Raw genomic sequence first — 16,829 nt, 5'->3', positions numbered from 1 at the left:
AATTTGACACATAATTATAAACGCTATTTAATATTCGTTAATATTATTTTTCATAAATTAATATCACACTGAAGTAAAAAAAGTAAGTTGCATCCTGCAACTTTAATAAAAAATAAAGAAGTCATCCCATGTTATTGTTTCATTTTCTTTTATCGAGACATAGAAAATGGACGTAAATAGATAGTATAATGAATGAGTTTAAATGTGAGAGTTAAGCGACTATGAATGAATTTAAAGGTGTTAACGTAGTATTAAAGCTACTGAGTATCACTTTAATTAAATGACTAACAATAACAATAACAAAAACAAAAACAATAATAATATCGGTCATTTGCAACGGAAATATTATAGAGAAAAAGTGTCTTAGAATTGTCTGAACTTTTGATTCAGTTGGTGACGATAAAAATAATGATAATAATAATAATGGAGAGGAATAATTTTAATTTATTTAATTCAGGACAGATTATATTAAAGATATTTACCTTAGCTATATAAGTTTTAATAACAAAAAGTTCACACAATGGAATTTAATTAATTTTTGAAAAAATTATTTTACTGTACAGGTTATTAAAAAAAGAATAAATGGATTTCAGGATTATTAAGAACCCAGTATATTGATTTGGTTAGGTTAGAGTAGGATATGTCAGGTTAGGTAGGTTAGATTAGGTTTGGTTAGGTGAGGTTAGGTTAGATTAGAATAGGTTTAGTTAGATTTGGATAAGATAAGTTTGGTCACAATAAGTTAGGTTAGGTCTCACTCCTATTTCACAAGTGATGATGTTTCTAGTCCATTATATTAATTTTTAGACAAAGAAAAACGCTTATAATGCACATGTACATTTTACTAGCTAGACAACATACATAAATTGTGTAAAGGCCCTAATTATATTTGTAAAATGCAGTACTAAATGGAGGTGAAAAGTTAGCCTAGTTGTAATGCCTAATTTTACACATATTCTGGTTCATTTTTCCGCGATCTTTGTTCACATGTGTATCATAGTAGAGATATGTTTGTTCAGCTGAATGATTCCACAATTCCGCCTTATAATTCTTCCTTAGAATCAGAATCAGATGAGACAGATGATGGCATTGATAGCGGAAGCATGGTAGATGAACCTGGTTTAATTTGTGGGTTGTCTATTTGATATTTTTGGGGAATAATTAATCGGGTGATTTATCGGAACGCTCATTGTTGGTTGGAGGTTTTAAGATTGTTTATGCTGTATTGGATTGAGACCATCTTCTGGGTTGACTTTAACCATTGTAGTGAAGTAACTATTATGTTGAATTCCAGGTTCTGTGTTTGTTGTTTTGTGAAAAATCTTTAAGGTAAGCTTGTGAATAGGATGAGGTTGGGTATGTGATCATGGCATCGATTTAGCTGAGATGGATAATTGCAGAGTAATAGAAGTTTGGAGGTCTCGTGATGAACGTTGTGTAGACATTTTTTTCTTATAGTCAGCTTAAGCCTGTCTCGGTACAGTGAGAGGAGATAGACTTCTTGGGTCTACCAGATCCACTCGTCTACTGGATGAGGTCCGTTCATCTAACCCTAACCTGAGAATTGTATTGTGAACATTATTGGCTATTTATGGAACAACGTCTTGAATTGTCAGGTGCAACAGTTCTTTGTGTCAAAATGGCGATTTAATTGTGTAATTAGGTATCAATCTGATGAAATTGACTGGTGTAACCAGTTCCCAGTTTAAAAGAATTAAAATTTCATTGCGTATGAAATTTAATTGAGAATAAAATTTAATTTTGTATGCATTATCAGAGAGTAACAACATATCATTGTTTACGTATGTAATATCTGATGCAGTATAGTGTCAAACTTATGAATTGATAAAACAATCTGATGAAGTGTATGTTGTTAACATGTCTAATGTATTATCGGGATAAGGTGATAAGGTAACATACAGTAGTCTTCAGCTCTTTCATGTAAACAAACTACTAATTCGAAAAAAGGTAATACAGCAAAGACCTGAACATTCTCTCGAACCTATACTAATACAGTGAGTAGTGGAGGAAGTTTTAGTTTTTGGGCCGGCCATCCTCGTTACACGAGGGGCAACCATTATGTATGTATGTATGCATGTATGTATGTATGTATGTATGTGTAAGCACTTATATTTTTCATGTTTAAGGAGATGCAATTAAAAAAATATCTCCAACAATGAATACTCTTATGGAACAATTTAACTCATAAGCCAGAACTCCGGAGCTATTGTGTGGGGTGACGCGGAAGTCATTAATGTCTAGCACAGTGTGGTGATGGTCGGTGGTCTTCTGTATAATTGGATCCTTGAAGATACATTTTTTTTTCATTTACCATATTTAATTTCACAGAATATTGCTGAAAGTAACTCACCAAGAGAATAATGCTCGGAGAGGTACGATAACTTAGAATGTGAAATATGCTGGATTACTCACGAAGGTACAACTTATTAATTGCGCGAAAAACAACAAAAGTTAGGGAGTGAGCACTTCCGAGTCGCTTATCTGTGGTTTGGTCACATGATGATCTTCCACATCCTGTAGGCAAGGGTGACACGCTCGTCTGTGGGAAGGTGTGGAAATCGTTACTGTCCCCTTGTTAGTGAAAATGGCGAGAAGTATACTCGAGATATTGTAAAGCCAAAGAGTAAGATCGGTGAAGTCTACGCATTCCTCTTCAATATTGGTACAGTATATACTTGAATTTACAGTTGGGGGAAGTGCAAAGAAGTACAGGAAAGAGTCGGCCACGCTGCTCCTTTTGTACAATACAGTACTTAAAGTTAAATCAACGTTACCTCTCACCGGCTGTAGGGTGATGGGAAGAATTACGAGTAGTTTGCCTTTGGCAGCCAATACGAACATGAATGATAAAAAGAAAAAGTGGTTCTACCTACAAGTGGTCAGTTTGCCTGGAGTCGTACCTTTCTATTCGTTGGCCATATTAAAACTTTTGTGACTGGTAAGTATAGTAAGTGCTCTAGTGACCCAGCCATTAGTGTTGGTATATTGCATCTTTCCAGTCGTTAGACGACGTAAGAACCTTTATGACTAATGTACTCAAACTACTAACAAAATAAGCTTTAACAATGGCTTCAAAATTAGAGATGAAGAAGAGGTGAGGCGTGTGGGGGTGTGACAAAACTCGTGGGGGGCAGAATCTAGATGGGAGGGGGAGGGGCATGTGTTTATAAGACTGTGGCAGAGGCGCAGTCAACTCACTCTCGTAACAACAACATGTTGGTCACTCGTGCAACCCCGGCAGCCATTCTCCGCTTGCTGCTTCTGAGTGTCTTACTCTGCCACGCCCCCGCTGCCCCCGCCACCCACCACTTACCAGCTGCCCTCCATCAGTTGCTCTCCAGTTGGCCACCACAGCGCACTCCCTACCATCTCCCTTCTCAACGTGAGTCTCTTATCAGAAAGTTTTAATTACCGGTACTCTCAGATAAGATTAACTTCACGGACGAGATTGGAAGAGACCTTCTTGAGTGATGATATCATTGTATATATATATATATATATATATATATATATATATATATATATATATATATATATATATATATATATATATATATATATATATATATATATATATATATATATATATATATATATATATATATATATATATATATATATATATATATATATATATATATATATATATATATATACTGTAATCTTATTCTTTACGACACTGACCTGAACGCTTTATTTTAAACAAATTCTAATGAGATGGTCATCACAAAAGTACAATATTTTTTTAAGCTGGTTCAGCAGCTCCATACTCTACTCACTCAATAACATTGTTAGACTAAAATTAACTAAATTCAAGTTAAATTCAACTAAGCTGGTTATGTCAGCAGCTTTATACTATACATGACTGTCACTGACGGACAATGTTACTCATCCACCGAGAGAATGTAAGTTAAGACTCTACATTGTTGCAGTACTGCATGAGTTTACTTGTACTTGTGTATCTACGAGTCTTTCCTTATTGATAAATACATCAAATTCCCCCTATTTTCCTCATTTCATCGTTGGAGGTTTACAGAAAAGTTTATAGATGCTCTGTTCTATTTTCAGAGTCTCTGACTAATGAGGAGGCGGATGATGGATTGGTGGTGGACCCAGTGATGGTGACGTTGCTCCAGCTACTGTCCCGCCCCGCCTTGGTCTCCCACACCCAAAGACTGCCTCCCCAGAGTTCTCCCGTCCTCCTCCCCGCTGACGTCGCCAGATTCTACAACAAAGTAAATGACCATAAAGTTAGATGATTTTTCTTACTTTGTTTGCATGTGGTGCGGTTATATGCCTGTCATGTGTAAGTTTGCCTTAAGTTACCACTAAAGTAAGAAATGAAGGACCACTGCATTACAGTAAATACCAGCGTTACTGACGATGGACTAATAATGTTACAGTAAACACGAACGTTACCGATGCCAAGCTATATTACGTATATTGTGACTTATAATTGAGAGATAACAGCCACAACAGTGACCCAAACTAACCTCTTAAAATGTCTTTCTACGGTTATTATCTTTTAGTTTATGATCTTTTTGAAGTTTCAAACATCCTTGGTACAGTGATAGCACACTCACTTGCGCTCTGGGCTATTTTACTTTACCCTCTTCGCTCTCTGGCAGGTTGTTCCAAGAGTTCACAGCCCTCACTCTGAAAAAGTTTGGCCTCACATTTTTATTGACCTTGTGGGGCGGGCTTCCTCCAGCTCCAGATATGAACTCTCGACTGAATAGTGTCCTCTGAGATGTTTATAGACCTCTATTAAGTCACCCCTTGCCCTACTATAGTATAAGCTAGGCAACTGCAAATACTGCCTCTGTAGTCCTCCTGTCATAAGTTTTATATAAATGCAAATCTAATTTTAATCTATTTTTACAATATAATTCACAAAACAAGTCGAATTATCTTAACATTTTAGTTTATAATAACAACTTTTAATCCATCATGTCTTTATCTTTTCACACACCACCAACACTTTAACATAATTTTTTTTTTGGGGCACTCCCCTACATCATTGTGTAAGGTGAAGCGCAGAAGCCTTTACAGCGCCCAACAGGGAAGCATGCTAAGTTCACGCTTGCCTTTATGTCTCATGAGATAAGGGCTTAGAAGCCTGAAGAGTCAGTGGTTTATGTCCTCAAGTTATTGGAAGCTCCAACAACTTGTCCCTGAATACGAATTCGCAACTTTCGACTTACACCAGGTACCTACTTTACTGCTAGGTGAACAGGGACTAATGGGGGTTAGGAAGTAAGTCCAAACAACTTCCACCGGCCCGGGAATCGAACCCGGGACATCTCGCTTGCGAGGGAAGAACGGTACCACTTCTACCACCGATCCCCCAATGATCATAATGTGAAGTTTGTATATAAATATCAACGATCTGCTTATAAACATTTTTAGTTGAGAGAGAGAGAGAGAGAGAGAGAGAGAGAGAGAGAGAGAGAGAGAGAGGAGCATGTTAGTTAACGAGACAGTGTTAGTCCTGGAGAACTACTAATGTTATTTATTATTACAGAGAAGCAGGAGCAATGTCGTCCTTGGCTGCAATGTAAGTAATGGAAAACAACCTTACCCTCACTACCCTCACCACTCACTCCTGCACCACCACCCACCTACTGTATTGTACCACCATCCACCTAATGCACCACCACCCATCTCCTGCCCTCACCACCCACCTCCTGTGATTTTAATATAATGTTCAAGATTCTCACATTAACTTTGGATTCATAAATAATTGGTTATTTGAATGAATTAATAGTATTAGCTGGTATGAGATGATATAATGTTAAATATGATATATATTATTGATAGAGTTCCACCTGTTTGTGATATTAACATTTAGTAGTTGTTCCGGTACTGAAATTAAAATAAATATATTGTCATTTTCTCCTGCGGCTGCATGTAGACGGTAAGTCCAATTTTGCTTCGGTGTGTAAATTTTAGGAGTTGGCAAAATGTATAATTGATAATGTATGTGTGGTTGTATAGTTTATTTCAATAAGATTAAATGACAAATATTATAGTATGGGATCACGTGAACGTTAGGTATATTAGTTTCTTTCGTCTGGTGAGTAAATATCCTAATGCTAAACTAACCTAATCTAATCAAAAGTAATGTAAGCTAACCTAACTCTCATAAGGTACCGTTACCGTTAGGCTATTTGATTATCAGGTGAAATAAACTGGGGTGCCTATTGTTCATGTGGTCCATGATTTGTTTACTTCTGCTGATTAATATATAAAAAATACATAAACGTTTTTAAAGTCGCTGTGTTCATTTCATAAAATTCGACGTCGTTGGTCGCTAACATCAATGTTTTCTGTTCTTTCCTTGCTGACAGATGGGAGAGGTAAATATACTACTACATACAGTATTCCCCTGACAATTAGCTGTAGTTTATTAGTGTCAATGTTCAGTTTCATATCTTAGCGAAAAATTAGGTAGGTGACAGGGCTGCAATTTCAGTTGTGGACAAAAGAATTCGGCAGGCAGGTTGGGAGGGAGGTCGTTTATGGGAGGGTAAGGGTGGATGGAGACTTGACAACTTTACATAAAAATGGTGATTAAAACTGCGAATTTCTTTCCACATGACATTTTGCATTTTTTCTAGTATAATTATGAGGCAGACTCAGCTTACACCCCTTCCCCGCCGAGTTATTTATGTTCACAACTGTACCTGATTATTTATATGATTTAGGTACAACATACACGTTATAATATATTTTTAACTAACCTAATGTTTTGTTTCTTCGCACTCAATCTTCGTTCGCAACTAATCTTCGCACTCAACCACCGCACTCAACCTTCGTACTCAACCGATCTTCGCATTCAATGAAGTTAAACCCTAAGGTGAGTACTTTCTTTACGTCTCTGAGCAGTTAGATCATTTATACTTCTTTTACTTCTTATGCAAACGTCTCTTGTGTTTTGTCAACCTAACATAACCTAACCTAAAGAATAATATTTTCTGAGTAGTATTTGTTATATTTTACTACTTAAATACCCCGAGTGACTTTTAGCAGTTGATGTTGAAACGTTGTAATACAGTTTCAGATCAACATTTATCTTTGTTCTCTTGATGTTTTACTATTTGGTATTAATAGTATTATTTTCTCTTAAACAGAACTGCGGTCCCTTATTAATGCAACGCTAAGAACATAACGACTACATAGAGCCACACCATCGAAAAGAAGGTTCAAATTATATCCTACCGCCACCTTGGTTGGGTTCATTGTTAACATCGCCCATGTGTCAGGTTAACGGTGTTCAGTGTTTGTACTACGAACCATATATAATGTGTTGAAAATAAAATAATAAATATATATCACTTAACTATTGAGGAAGTTGTGGTGTTTTATTTCACATATGAGTGCTACAGCCAACAGACTATACTGTAGACCGAGATACAAGTGGGAAAGCCTCAGTTAAACCTCTATTTAACCGAATAAATGGAGAGGAAATTGCGTTTTATCGAGAGTCTGATAAACATGAAGCCCCCAACTAAAGGATTATAAGGCAAAAGAAATCCGTTATATGGAGGTATTACTGTGGTTTACCGGATCAACGACTGTGACCTTTAAATGAATCAGATCTAGAGCTCGAGGTGTGTAGGTGCAACTTTCCATAGGATTTACATGATAGAGACAACATCACTTCTTAGGCCTCTTTCACACTCTTCGGTTCTTCGCCGCACTGGAGAGACTACAGTTTTCTGCCGCACATTCGTCCGGCTGCAGCGTACAGCGACCCAACTTTGGAATCTTGTCTACAGTTTGCAGCGTACGGGCGTGGTCCCTGACAAGTCCAGTGGGATGCCGCACATGCAATCCGGCGTTGTACCGGTGAATTCGCACAACCGCATAGTGTGAAGAGGTACAGTCGGAAACCATAATCTCTAACCCACCTGGGTCGGTGCTGGAGGTTAGTACAGCGTCCTTTCTGGACGGAGGCCCACTCTAACTATAACGAGGCAACACACAAACGAACACACAGTTCTCGTGATAGTTAGAGTAGGCCTCCGTCCAGAAAGGATGATGTACTAACCTCCAGCACCGACCCAGGTGGGCTAGAGATTATGGTTTCCGATTGTACATAAGAACTATCAGATGCGGCGAGAAGCAGCATAGTGTGAAAGGGGCCTTACGTGGTCTTCTCAAGGTATGTATCACGGCCATAATCCTGTTGTATCCTCACTGTATCACGTGGGTTAAGATATACTGTTTTTATATCATCTAAGTTTATTTCTATAAATAGATTCAGTTTGAATAACTAAGACTGACAATTTAATTTAGTTACTACACTAACAATATTGTGTGATAATTATTTGATCAATAAATTATAATCCTCGGAGTTTATTTCCCGGGAGTTTGGTAGAGGCCAGATGGAGGCTGGACATCACGGCCATTATGGCCGCCATTCCTGCCACGACCTCCTGTTCCTCCGTTGCCGTTGTTTCACTACAGCTTGTCTGTTGCTGCTGGCTTCCAAGTTACCGTTGTTGACACTAGGGGGTCCATAAAGGGAGGAAGGAGCATCACCGTTAACAGGAACACCGTTGAGGAGGTTGAAAGAGCTCTGTTGGTCTGTAGCTGATCCAAATCTTTCTCCTCCAAAGGAACTTTCTTGGCCGTTGTTGAAGATATTATTTTGTCTGATTCCGGAGCCAACTCCATTACCGTTAACTCTTTCTCGTAGTTGATAATTTGATGAAGGAGCTCCACCATTGACGTTCCCGTTACTGAAGCCGCCATTCTTTCTACCATTTCCATTTTTTCTTTTGCCGTTCCTCAGAACAGCTTTTCTGTTGCTGCTGGCTCCAAAGTTACCGTTGTTGACACTTGGAGTTCCGTAAAGAGAGGAAGGAGCACCACCGTTAAGAGAAGCATCAGTGAATGGGGAAAAGGAGCTCTGTCGATCTGTTGCTGAACCAAGTCGGTCTCCTCTACGTGTGTTCCCTCTTCCGTTGCTGAAGTCATTATTTCCATTGCCTCTGGAGCCGATTGTGTTACCATTACTGCTCTCTGGAACTTGATAAACAGAGGAAGGAGATCCACCATTGACGTTTCCGTTACTGAAGGAGGAGAAGGATCCTTGAGAGGACGAGGCAGAGCCAAAACTGTCGCTGTTGGCGCCAACTTGACCAATCAGAGCGTTGAGTTCGTAGAATTGTTCAGCGGTGGAACAGTCGAAGTTGTACCACCAGTCACACACGAAGTACTGCTGGTTGAAGATGGTGCCGTTGGGACACAGGAAGGAGTCGATCCTGCCTCCATCCTGGCAGATGTGGAACACCTGTGGATACAATTAATTATATGTAATTTGTTTACCTATTTTTTCAATATAAAGACATTAATTATATCGAATGTGTTCCACTTTAAACTGGATACCTTTGACTTACCAGGTAATTCATTTATCAGAGGTAAATTTATAACTCAGTTGAATAAATCGCCTGCCGTTAGCCCGATTAAAATACCAAAGTCCTCAAAAACAGGATATTATTAAACCCTTTCCCAGCGCGATTACCATATAAGACTCACCTGGCAGCCAGCCTCTGCGTCAGTGTCAGCATAATATCCAGGCAGCTGACCCTCGCAGGAGAACCTGGTAGGGGGACGGAGGAGAGGATGGGGTAGTCCTCGCCTGGCACTCCTCCTCCACCGATGGCTGACTCCAGTGCAGTGATGGGGTCACTATCGTAAAAGGATAAGTCTTCAAAGTTTGTTGCAAATCCAGCACCTCCAAAACCGTTAGTTCCGGGTACAACACTTCCTCCGATGCTGCTGCCGCTAACTGCTAGTCCACCTCCTCTCCCATTGTTGCCTCCAAAAGTTCCTCTCGTAGTACCACGGCCGGGAGAACCTCCTCCTCCACCTCCGTTACCATTATATCCGTCGTTTGCAAGAGGAGCTCCCCCGAAAGCTCCATTGAAGTTAGTTAATGATAACTGGGAGGCGGCTGGGGCCTGGAGATCATCGAGGTAGGCGGCGCTGGTCACACCTATGAGGACTGGGAAGACTGTGGATGTGAACAGCGGGGAAAGATCACCTGATACTGTGACGTAAGTTATTAATCCAGTCGTTCTCACCTGCAAGTTACCAACATTACCAACAGAATAACACCGTAATGATGATTCTGGGAAGACTGAATGAAACTGAATAAAGAAATAACATAAGTGTTTTGTAGTATTGTAACTGCTACAAAATCAACGAATACCTCAGCAAATATGTATTATGTATGTTAATGATGCGCTGCGTTATGGTTGGTGGACTCTTACCCAGTACCAGAATGTTGTGAGCCGCACGAGCCATATCTGGGAGGCGTTGTACACTTGTGTTCTTCAGCGTCGCAGCGCAGGTAAGTTGATCAAGTGTGTACCTCCTTAGTAGAGGCAGAGGGCGATGTGATGATCGGTGATGGATTGCCGCCTTTTATACAGGAGAAGTTGTGAAGGTCAGCGGCAGGTCATGACGACGGCCTCAAGATGCAAGAGATAAACCTTCGCTACTACTCGCTGGTCCACAGGCTGACGCTTTCGTGTGCGGGAGTCGTGATCTTAACATTGTTATTTATTATTGTAGATTACTAAGACGGCTCTCGCTCTTAATGCAGTGAGCTCGAAGTGGTAATTTGACTGTGTTTACATTTGATCTTGTCTAAATATAATTTTAATTTCAATATTTTAGATTAAAGGATTCTGAACGCCAAATGATTGTTTGGGGCAGGTTTCTGACACTTCATAAACTCAATTTAACACACAACATTACGACTCCTTATATATGGTGACTGATTCTTTTATTTCTTATTATACTAAAGAAATGAAATAGTAACCGATATTTAGTGATAAAAACCTAATTTTAGACAACCAGATTAAATAATTGCTTTTCTAGTTTTTATTTCATATTTCATGCAGCTATAAAGTGTAATATCCTTGAGACTGTTATTATCATCCCTTCAGCTTCACTATTGCTCTCTACTGTTTATGGAATGTTAAATATCACCTGAAAATAATCTGCCGCAATGAAGTAAAATGAATAAATGACTAGGATAACATATCAATAAGTTTATTCACGAGTTCAAGAAATATTTAATCTCTTTCATAAACACAAACTTATTCCATCTTTATCTGATATATACCGAGGGGAGATTCTATAATACTACCACTCATTTCTTTCACAATAAGAGTCAAGAGAGAACCACTTCCTTCACGTGGTCATTAATGTGTGTTTACCCATATTACCCATTCAACTTAATAAAACCAGTTTATAAAGTTCGTGTGCAGTATTAATAAGATTTTTCTATACATATATGATAGAGATAATCTATAACTGATATATCGAGAGAAAATTTATTATAGTTTAGTACAATTACTGCATACATTTCTATCTTTATGAATAAACCAGATGTTCATAAAAATCTATATAATTTATAAGTTTATAGGGACTTTATAGACACCTTGTATATGTGGCTTCTCTTGTGTAGCTAGAAGATCTTGTGTGTGTGTGTGTGTGTGTGTGTGTGTGTGTGTGTGTGTGTGTGTGTGTGTGTGTGTGTCAGATCCTATGGTGGTTTAGTCTTAACTAGCGATTATTCTCAGTCTTAGTTCATTCCAGGATATCTAAAAAACACAAATAAAATAAGTAATGTATTCGCAAAGTAAATTATAAACACACGATATAAATACTGCTCACATTAAACGTATAAATTAAACACAAATAAACCTTGAATCTACCCACACATACAGACACACTTATAAACATACACATAATAATATTGGAAGTGGTCTAGCAATGTTCTTATCCAATTTACAAAAATACACTCCAAGGGACACTCAACAGAGAGAGAGAGAGAGAGAGAGAGAGAGAGAGAGAGAGAGAGTGTGTAGCCAGGTCGAAACTGGTGGTCTTAACAACTTCCACTAAACACAACAAATGTGATCTGCTAGCTTGACATATCACTGGGGCTTAGCATGACGCAGGCTTTGGGCATAAGTGACGTGGTCTTGGGCATAAGTGACGTGGTCTTGGGCATAAGTGACGTGGTCTTGGGCAATAGTGACGTGGTCTTGGGCATAAGTGACGTGGTCTTGGGCAATAGTGACGTGGTCTTGGGCATAAGTGACGTGGTCTTGGGCATAAGTGACGTGGTCTTGGGCATAAGTGACGTGGTCTTGGGCACAAGTGACGTGGTCTTGGGCATAAGTGACGTGGTCTTGGGCATAAGTGACCTGATCTTGGGCATAAGTGACGTGACCATTTCGAATACACTTCAATATAAATACTACTGGTCTTTCTATATTACAAGTATTTCAGCAAAAATATCATATGAAAAGCTTATATATGGAATATCCTTAAACAACTGACCATTCTCGATCCGAAGCTCCACACATCAAACGTAACTGATTAACTGTTTACTAATACGCGGAACAATACATTAATTAAAGAAATACCGATACTAATAACAGTGTAGGAGTAAGCTATGGTTCGGTGTCTGACGAATACTTTAATACCGGACCTTTCTTGGGCTACATTCAGTGTTGCGGTCGAATTCACCATATCGAAGTCCAAAATCGAGTCCGAGGATTCCAAGTCCAATTCTAGGTGGTTAAAGTCAAGTCCAGGTCCAATTCTTTAATTATAGGCTATAGCACCAGACACCTGTAGAGGATATATTGGTACAACACCATTGCAGAAGTACAACATTGGTGAAAAACTCTAAAAACATCACAGCTGGTCAATGTTTCAGGTAATTCTGTAACATCTTTATCATCATCAATAATGTGATCTGATTATGATATGTGCTTCAGGCCTCCGGTGGTTTGTACATGAAATAGAATCCACTTAGTGACACTATATACAGTATATCAAGGAGCTCAAATATCGGAATAATGATCTGTAAACAAAGGTACTGAGATATAAACAAAACAGTAGGAAGTGATTTTGTTTACAGCTACTGTGAGTTTATTAATTTTTTCATATTTTGGGTCTTGGTGTATGGATTCATCTTAACTTGGAAACGAGTCTAAACATGAGTTAAAGTCGTGACTCTATGTCTATGGCACTGACTGGACCCAAAGACTTCTGTAGGACGAGTGGAAATACCAACTAATCTCACAGACGACGCGCTGCTCCTGACATTAACGGAGCCACTAATGTTTGGGTCACAGTGTGGGTGTTGAGGAGAAATAGTGACGTCAATATGGCCACGGCAAAACTTCTACCCACAGGAGATTTTAAACTGTTAAAAGTGATCGTGTTGGGTAGAGGAGAGAAAGTTGTTTTAATTTGTAGATGATATATTTCAATAAATACAAGTTTGTGTACATTAAAGGTTTACATAAGAATAGCATAAGAATAGAAAAACGTTAGATTATAAAATAGTCAAGTAATATAAATGTTACTAGTACTATTATCACAAGTTGGCGTTTGAAAAGTTATCTTAGTTTCCTTAATGTTAACAAGTGAAATGTGGACCTGTATATACCCTCATACTGTCACACCTATTAAGAATTACTCTGCATTATTTTATCTAATTGTTTAAACTAATTTATAAACTAACAATATTGTGTGATAATTATTTGATCAATAAATTATAATCCTCGGAGTTTATTTCCCGGGAGTTTGGTAGAGGCCAGATGGAGGCTGGACATCACGGCTATTATGGCCGCCATTCCTGCCACGGCCTCCTGTTCCTCCGTTGCCGTTGTTCACTACAGCTTGTGTGTTGCTGCTGGCTCCGAAGTTATCGTTGTTGACACTAGGGGGTCCATAAAGGGAGGAAGGAGCATCACCGTTAACAGTAACACCGTTGAGGAGGTTGAAAGAGCTCTGTTGGTCTGTAGCTGATCCAAATCTTTCTCCTCCAAAGGAACTTTCTTGGCCGTTGTTCAAGATATTATTTTGTCTGATTCCGGAGCCAACTCTATTACCGTTAACTCTTTCTCGTAGTTGATAATTTGATGAAGGAGCTCCACCATTGACGTTCCCGTTACTGAAGCCACCATTCTTTCTACCATTTCCATTTTTTCTTTTGCCGTTCCTCAGAACAGCTTTTCTGTTGCTGCTGGCTCCAAAGTTACCGTTGTTGACACTTGGAGTTCCGTAAAGAGAGGAAGGAGCACCACCGTTAAGAGAAGCATCAGTGAATGGGGAAAAGGAGCTCTGTCGATCTGTTGCTGAACCAAGTCGGTCTCCTCTACGTGCGTTCCCTCTTCCGTTGCTGAAGTCATTATTTCCATTGCCTCTGGAGCCGATTGTGTTACCATTACTGCTCTCTGGAACTTGATAAACAGAGGAAGGAGATCCACCATTGACGTTCCCGTTACTGAAGGAGGAGAAGGATCCTTGAGAGGACGAGGCAGAGCCAAAACTGTCGCTGTTGGCGCCAACTTGACCAATCAGAGCGTTGAGTTCGTAGAATTGTTCAGCGGTGGAACAGTCGAAGTTGTACCACCAGTCACACACGAAGTACTGCTGGTTGAAGATGGTGCCGTTGGGACACAGGAAGGAGTCGATCCTGCCTCCATCCTGGCAGATGTGGAACACCTGTGGATACAATTAATTATATGTAATTTGTTTACCTATTTTTTCAATATAAAGACATTAATTATATCGAATGTGTTCCACTTTAAACTGGATACCTTTGACTTACCAGGTAATTCATTTATCACAGGTAAATTTATAACTCAGTTGAATAAATCGCCTGCCGTTAGCCCGATTAAAATACCAAAGTCCTCAAAAACAGGATATTATTAAACCCTTTCCCAGCGCGATTACCATATAAGACTCACCTGGCAGCCAGCCTCTGCGTCAGTGTCAGCATAATATCCAGGCAGCTGACCCTCGCAGGAGAACCTGGTGGTTGGGACGGAGGAGAGGATGGGGTAGTCCTCGCCTGGCACTCCTCCTCCACCGATGGCTGACTCCAGTGCAGTGATGGGGTCACTATCGTAAAAGGATAAGTCTTCAAAGTTTGTTGCAAATCCAGCACCTCCAAAACCGTTAGTTCCGGGTACAACACTTCCTCCGATGCTGCTGCCGCTAACTGCTAGTCCACCTCCTCTCCCATTGTTGCCTCCAAAAGTTCCTCTCGTAGTACCACGGCCGGGAGAACCTCCTCCTCCACCTCCGTTACCATTATATCCGTCGTTTGCAAGAGGAGCTCCCCCGAAAGCTCCATTGAAGTTAGTTAATGATAACTGGGAGGCGGCTGGGGCCTGGAGATCATCGAGGTAGGCGGCGCTGGTCACACCTATGAGGACTGGGAAGACTGTGGATGTGAACAGCGGGGAAAGATCACCTGATACTGTGACGTAAGTTATTAATCCAGTCGTTCTCACCTGCAAGTTACCAACATTACCAACAGAATAACACCGTAATGATGATTCTGGGAAGACTGAATGAAACTGAATAAAGAAATAACATAAGTGTTTTGTAGTATTGTAACTGCTACAAAATCAACGAATACCTCAGCAAATATGTATTATGTATGTTAATGATGCGCTGCGTTATGGTTGGTGGACTCTTACCCAGTACCAGAATGTTGTGAGCCGCACGAGCCATATCTGGGAGGCGTTGTACACTTGTGTTCTTCAGCGTCGCAGCGCAGGTAAGTTGATCAAGTGTGTACCTCCTTAGTAGAGGCAGAGGGCGATGTGATGATCGGTGATGGATTGCCGCCTTTTATACAGGAGAAGTTGTGAAGGTCAGCGGCAGGTCATGACGACGGCCTCAAGATGCAAGAGATAAACCTTCGCTACTACTCGCTGGTCCACAGGCTGACGCTTTCGTGTGCGGGAGTCGTGATCTTAACATTGTTATTTATTATTGTAGATTACTAAGACGGCTCTCGCTCTTAATGCAGTGAGCTAGAAGTGGTAATTTGACTGTGTTTACATTTAATTTAGTTTATTAATAAATACGAATATACGTACAGGAGGAAGTTGATATTGACTCGGCATTATCTTTATTTCTAGTGGGACATTCGCACCAAATTTCAGGTGTTTGTGAGCCAATAGGACCTGAGTTAGAGATGCAAAAAGAGAATAAATTTTCTCAGAGATTTACCCAAAACTTACTTGGTTCACACAGAAAGCTTATAAACTGCCTTATTTATTTATCGATTTCCACTAACCAAAGCTTATTTTACTTATTTTTATTTATTGTGAAACTAACGGCAAATGAGTAAAATAATAATAATAATAAGCTACCACTAGTTTTCCACATTCCCAGTTTGACAGATGTTCAATATACTGAACATAGTTTTTAAAATTTTTCTTATAACGAAGAACGAGGATAAATTTTCATCGATATAAGTTATTATTGTAAGAAATATCCAAACCTGATGGACACCTTAAGATGATCATTATGTTCTATCAGCTCTCCTTCACACCACCCTGAAGAACATTCCTCCAAATTTCCTCAGTAGTGAAGATAAAACACGACGCCGGAAACTTTTTTGTTACACAGTGGAATTATTTTATCTTGAATTAAAAATGTAAGAGCTAAAATCATCAAATCATTAACGTTCTATTTTTATGGTGATTTAGTGGTTAAGGTGTGCCATAGTCGAGTGGGTACAGCGCTCGTCTGCTGTCCTAAGGGTCGGTGGAAATGGGGGAGTGAAGGTGGCTGAGTGGCTGCCTTCTGGTGTAACGAAGACTGAGTGTGCCTTATCATGCCATGTCAACACTGTGCCTAGCGAGCAGTCATATTTGTGGGACCCAATTAAAATTTGTTCACAGTGTTGAAGGCCATTAACTCATTAGTTCAGCTCACACTACACTACACTACACTACACTACA

General features: G+C 39.5%; 3 protein-coding genes across 6 annotated transcripts; 1 reads left to right on the top strand and 2 right to left on the bottom strand.

Annotated features, from left to right (window-relative positions):
* The first annotated feature begins 3,227 nt into the window (after positions 1–3,227).
* LOC121875953 lies at positions 3,228–7,374 on the top strand. 2 transcript variants are annotated; one of them, XM_042380759.1, is made up of 7 exons: positions 3,228–3,403; positions 4,090–4,256; positions 5,546–5,578; positions 5,936–5,938; positions 6,372–6,380; positions 6,869–6,880; positions 7,155–7,374. In XM_042380759.1, the coding sequence occupies exons 1-7, from the start codon at positions 3,235–3,237 to the stop codon at positions 7,182–7,184; spliced, it is 423 nt and encodes a 140-aa protein (XP_042236693.1). In that variant the 5' UTR covers positions 3,228–3,234; the 3' UTR covers positions 7,185–7,374. The 2 variants fall into 2 exon arrangements, with proteins under 2 accessions (XP_042236693.1, XP_042236694.1); XM_042380760.1 differs by lacking the exons at positions 5,936–5,938; positions 6,372–6,380.
* Positions 7,375–8,250: 876 nt separating this feature from the next.
* Positions 8,251–10,421, bottom strand: LOC121875951 (pro-resilin-like). The gene is given in 5 exon segments (XM_042380747.1): positions 8,251–9,322; positions 9,568–9,638; positions 9,641–9,720; positions 9,793–10,045; positions 10,305–10,421. Coding segments are annotated over 5 exon segments (1,326 nt in total). The 5' UTR covers positions 10,339–10,421; the 3' UTR covers positions 8,251–8,434.
* Positions 10,422–13,331: 2,910 nt separating this feature from the next.
* Positions 13,332–15,671, bottom strand: LOC121875949 (pro-resilin-like). 3 transcript variants are annotated; one of them, XM_042380746.1, is made up of 4 exons: positions 15,555–15,671; positions 15,043–15,295; positions 14,817–14,970; positions 13,332–14,571 (listed from the first exon to the last, which is right to left on the bottom strand). In XM_042380746.1, exons 1-4 carry the CDS (start codon positions 15,586–15,588, stop codon positions 13,633–13,635), a joined length of 1,380 nt encoding a protein of 459 aa, XP_042236680.1. In that variant the 5' UTR covers positions 15,589–15,671; the 3' UTR covers positions 13,332–13,632. The 3 variants fall into 3 exon arrangements, with proteins under 3 accessions (XP_042236680.1, XP_042236678.1, XP_042236679.1); XM_042380744.1 differs by having other exon boundaries at positions 13,333–14,571; positions 14,817–15,295; XM_042380745.1 differs by having other exon boundaries at positions 13,333–14,571; positions 14,817–15,286.
* Positions 15,672–16,829: the final 1,158 nt, after the last annotated feature.

The sequence above is a fragment of the Homarus americanus genome, unplaced genomic scaffold (assembly GCF_018991925.1).
Source record: "Homarus americanus isolate GMGI-L3 unplaced genomic scaffold, GMGI_Hamer_2.0 scaffold3384, whole genome shotgun sequence".
In the NCBI taxonomy this organism is placed as follows: Eukaryota; Metazoa; Arthropoda; class Malacostraca; order Decapoda; family Nephropidae; genus Homarus; species Homarus americanus.
Note: the sequence above shows the minus strand (reverse complement) of the source record. Positions and strands in the feature narration are given on the sequence as shown.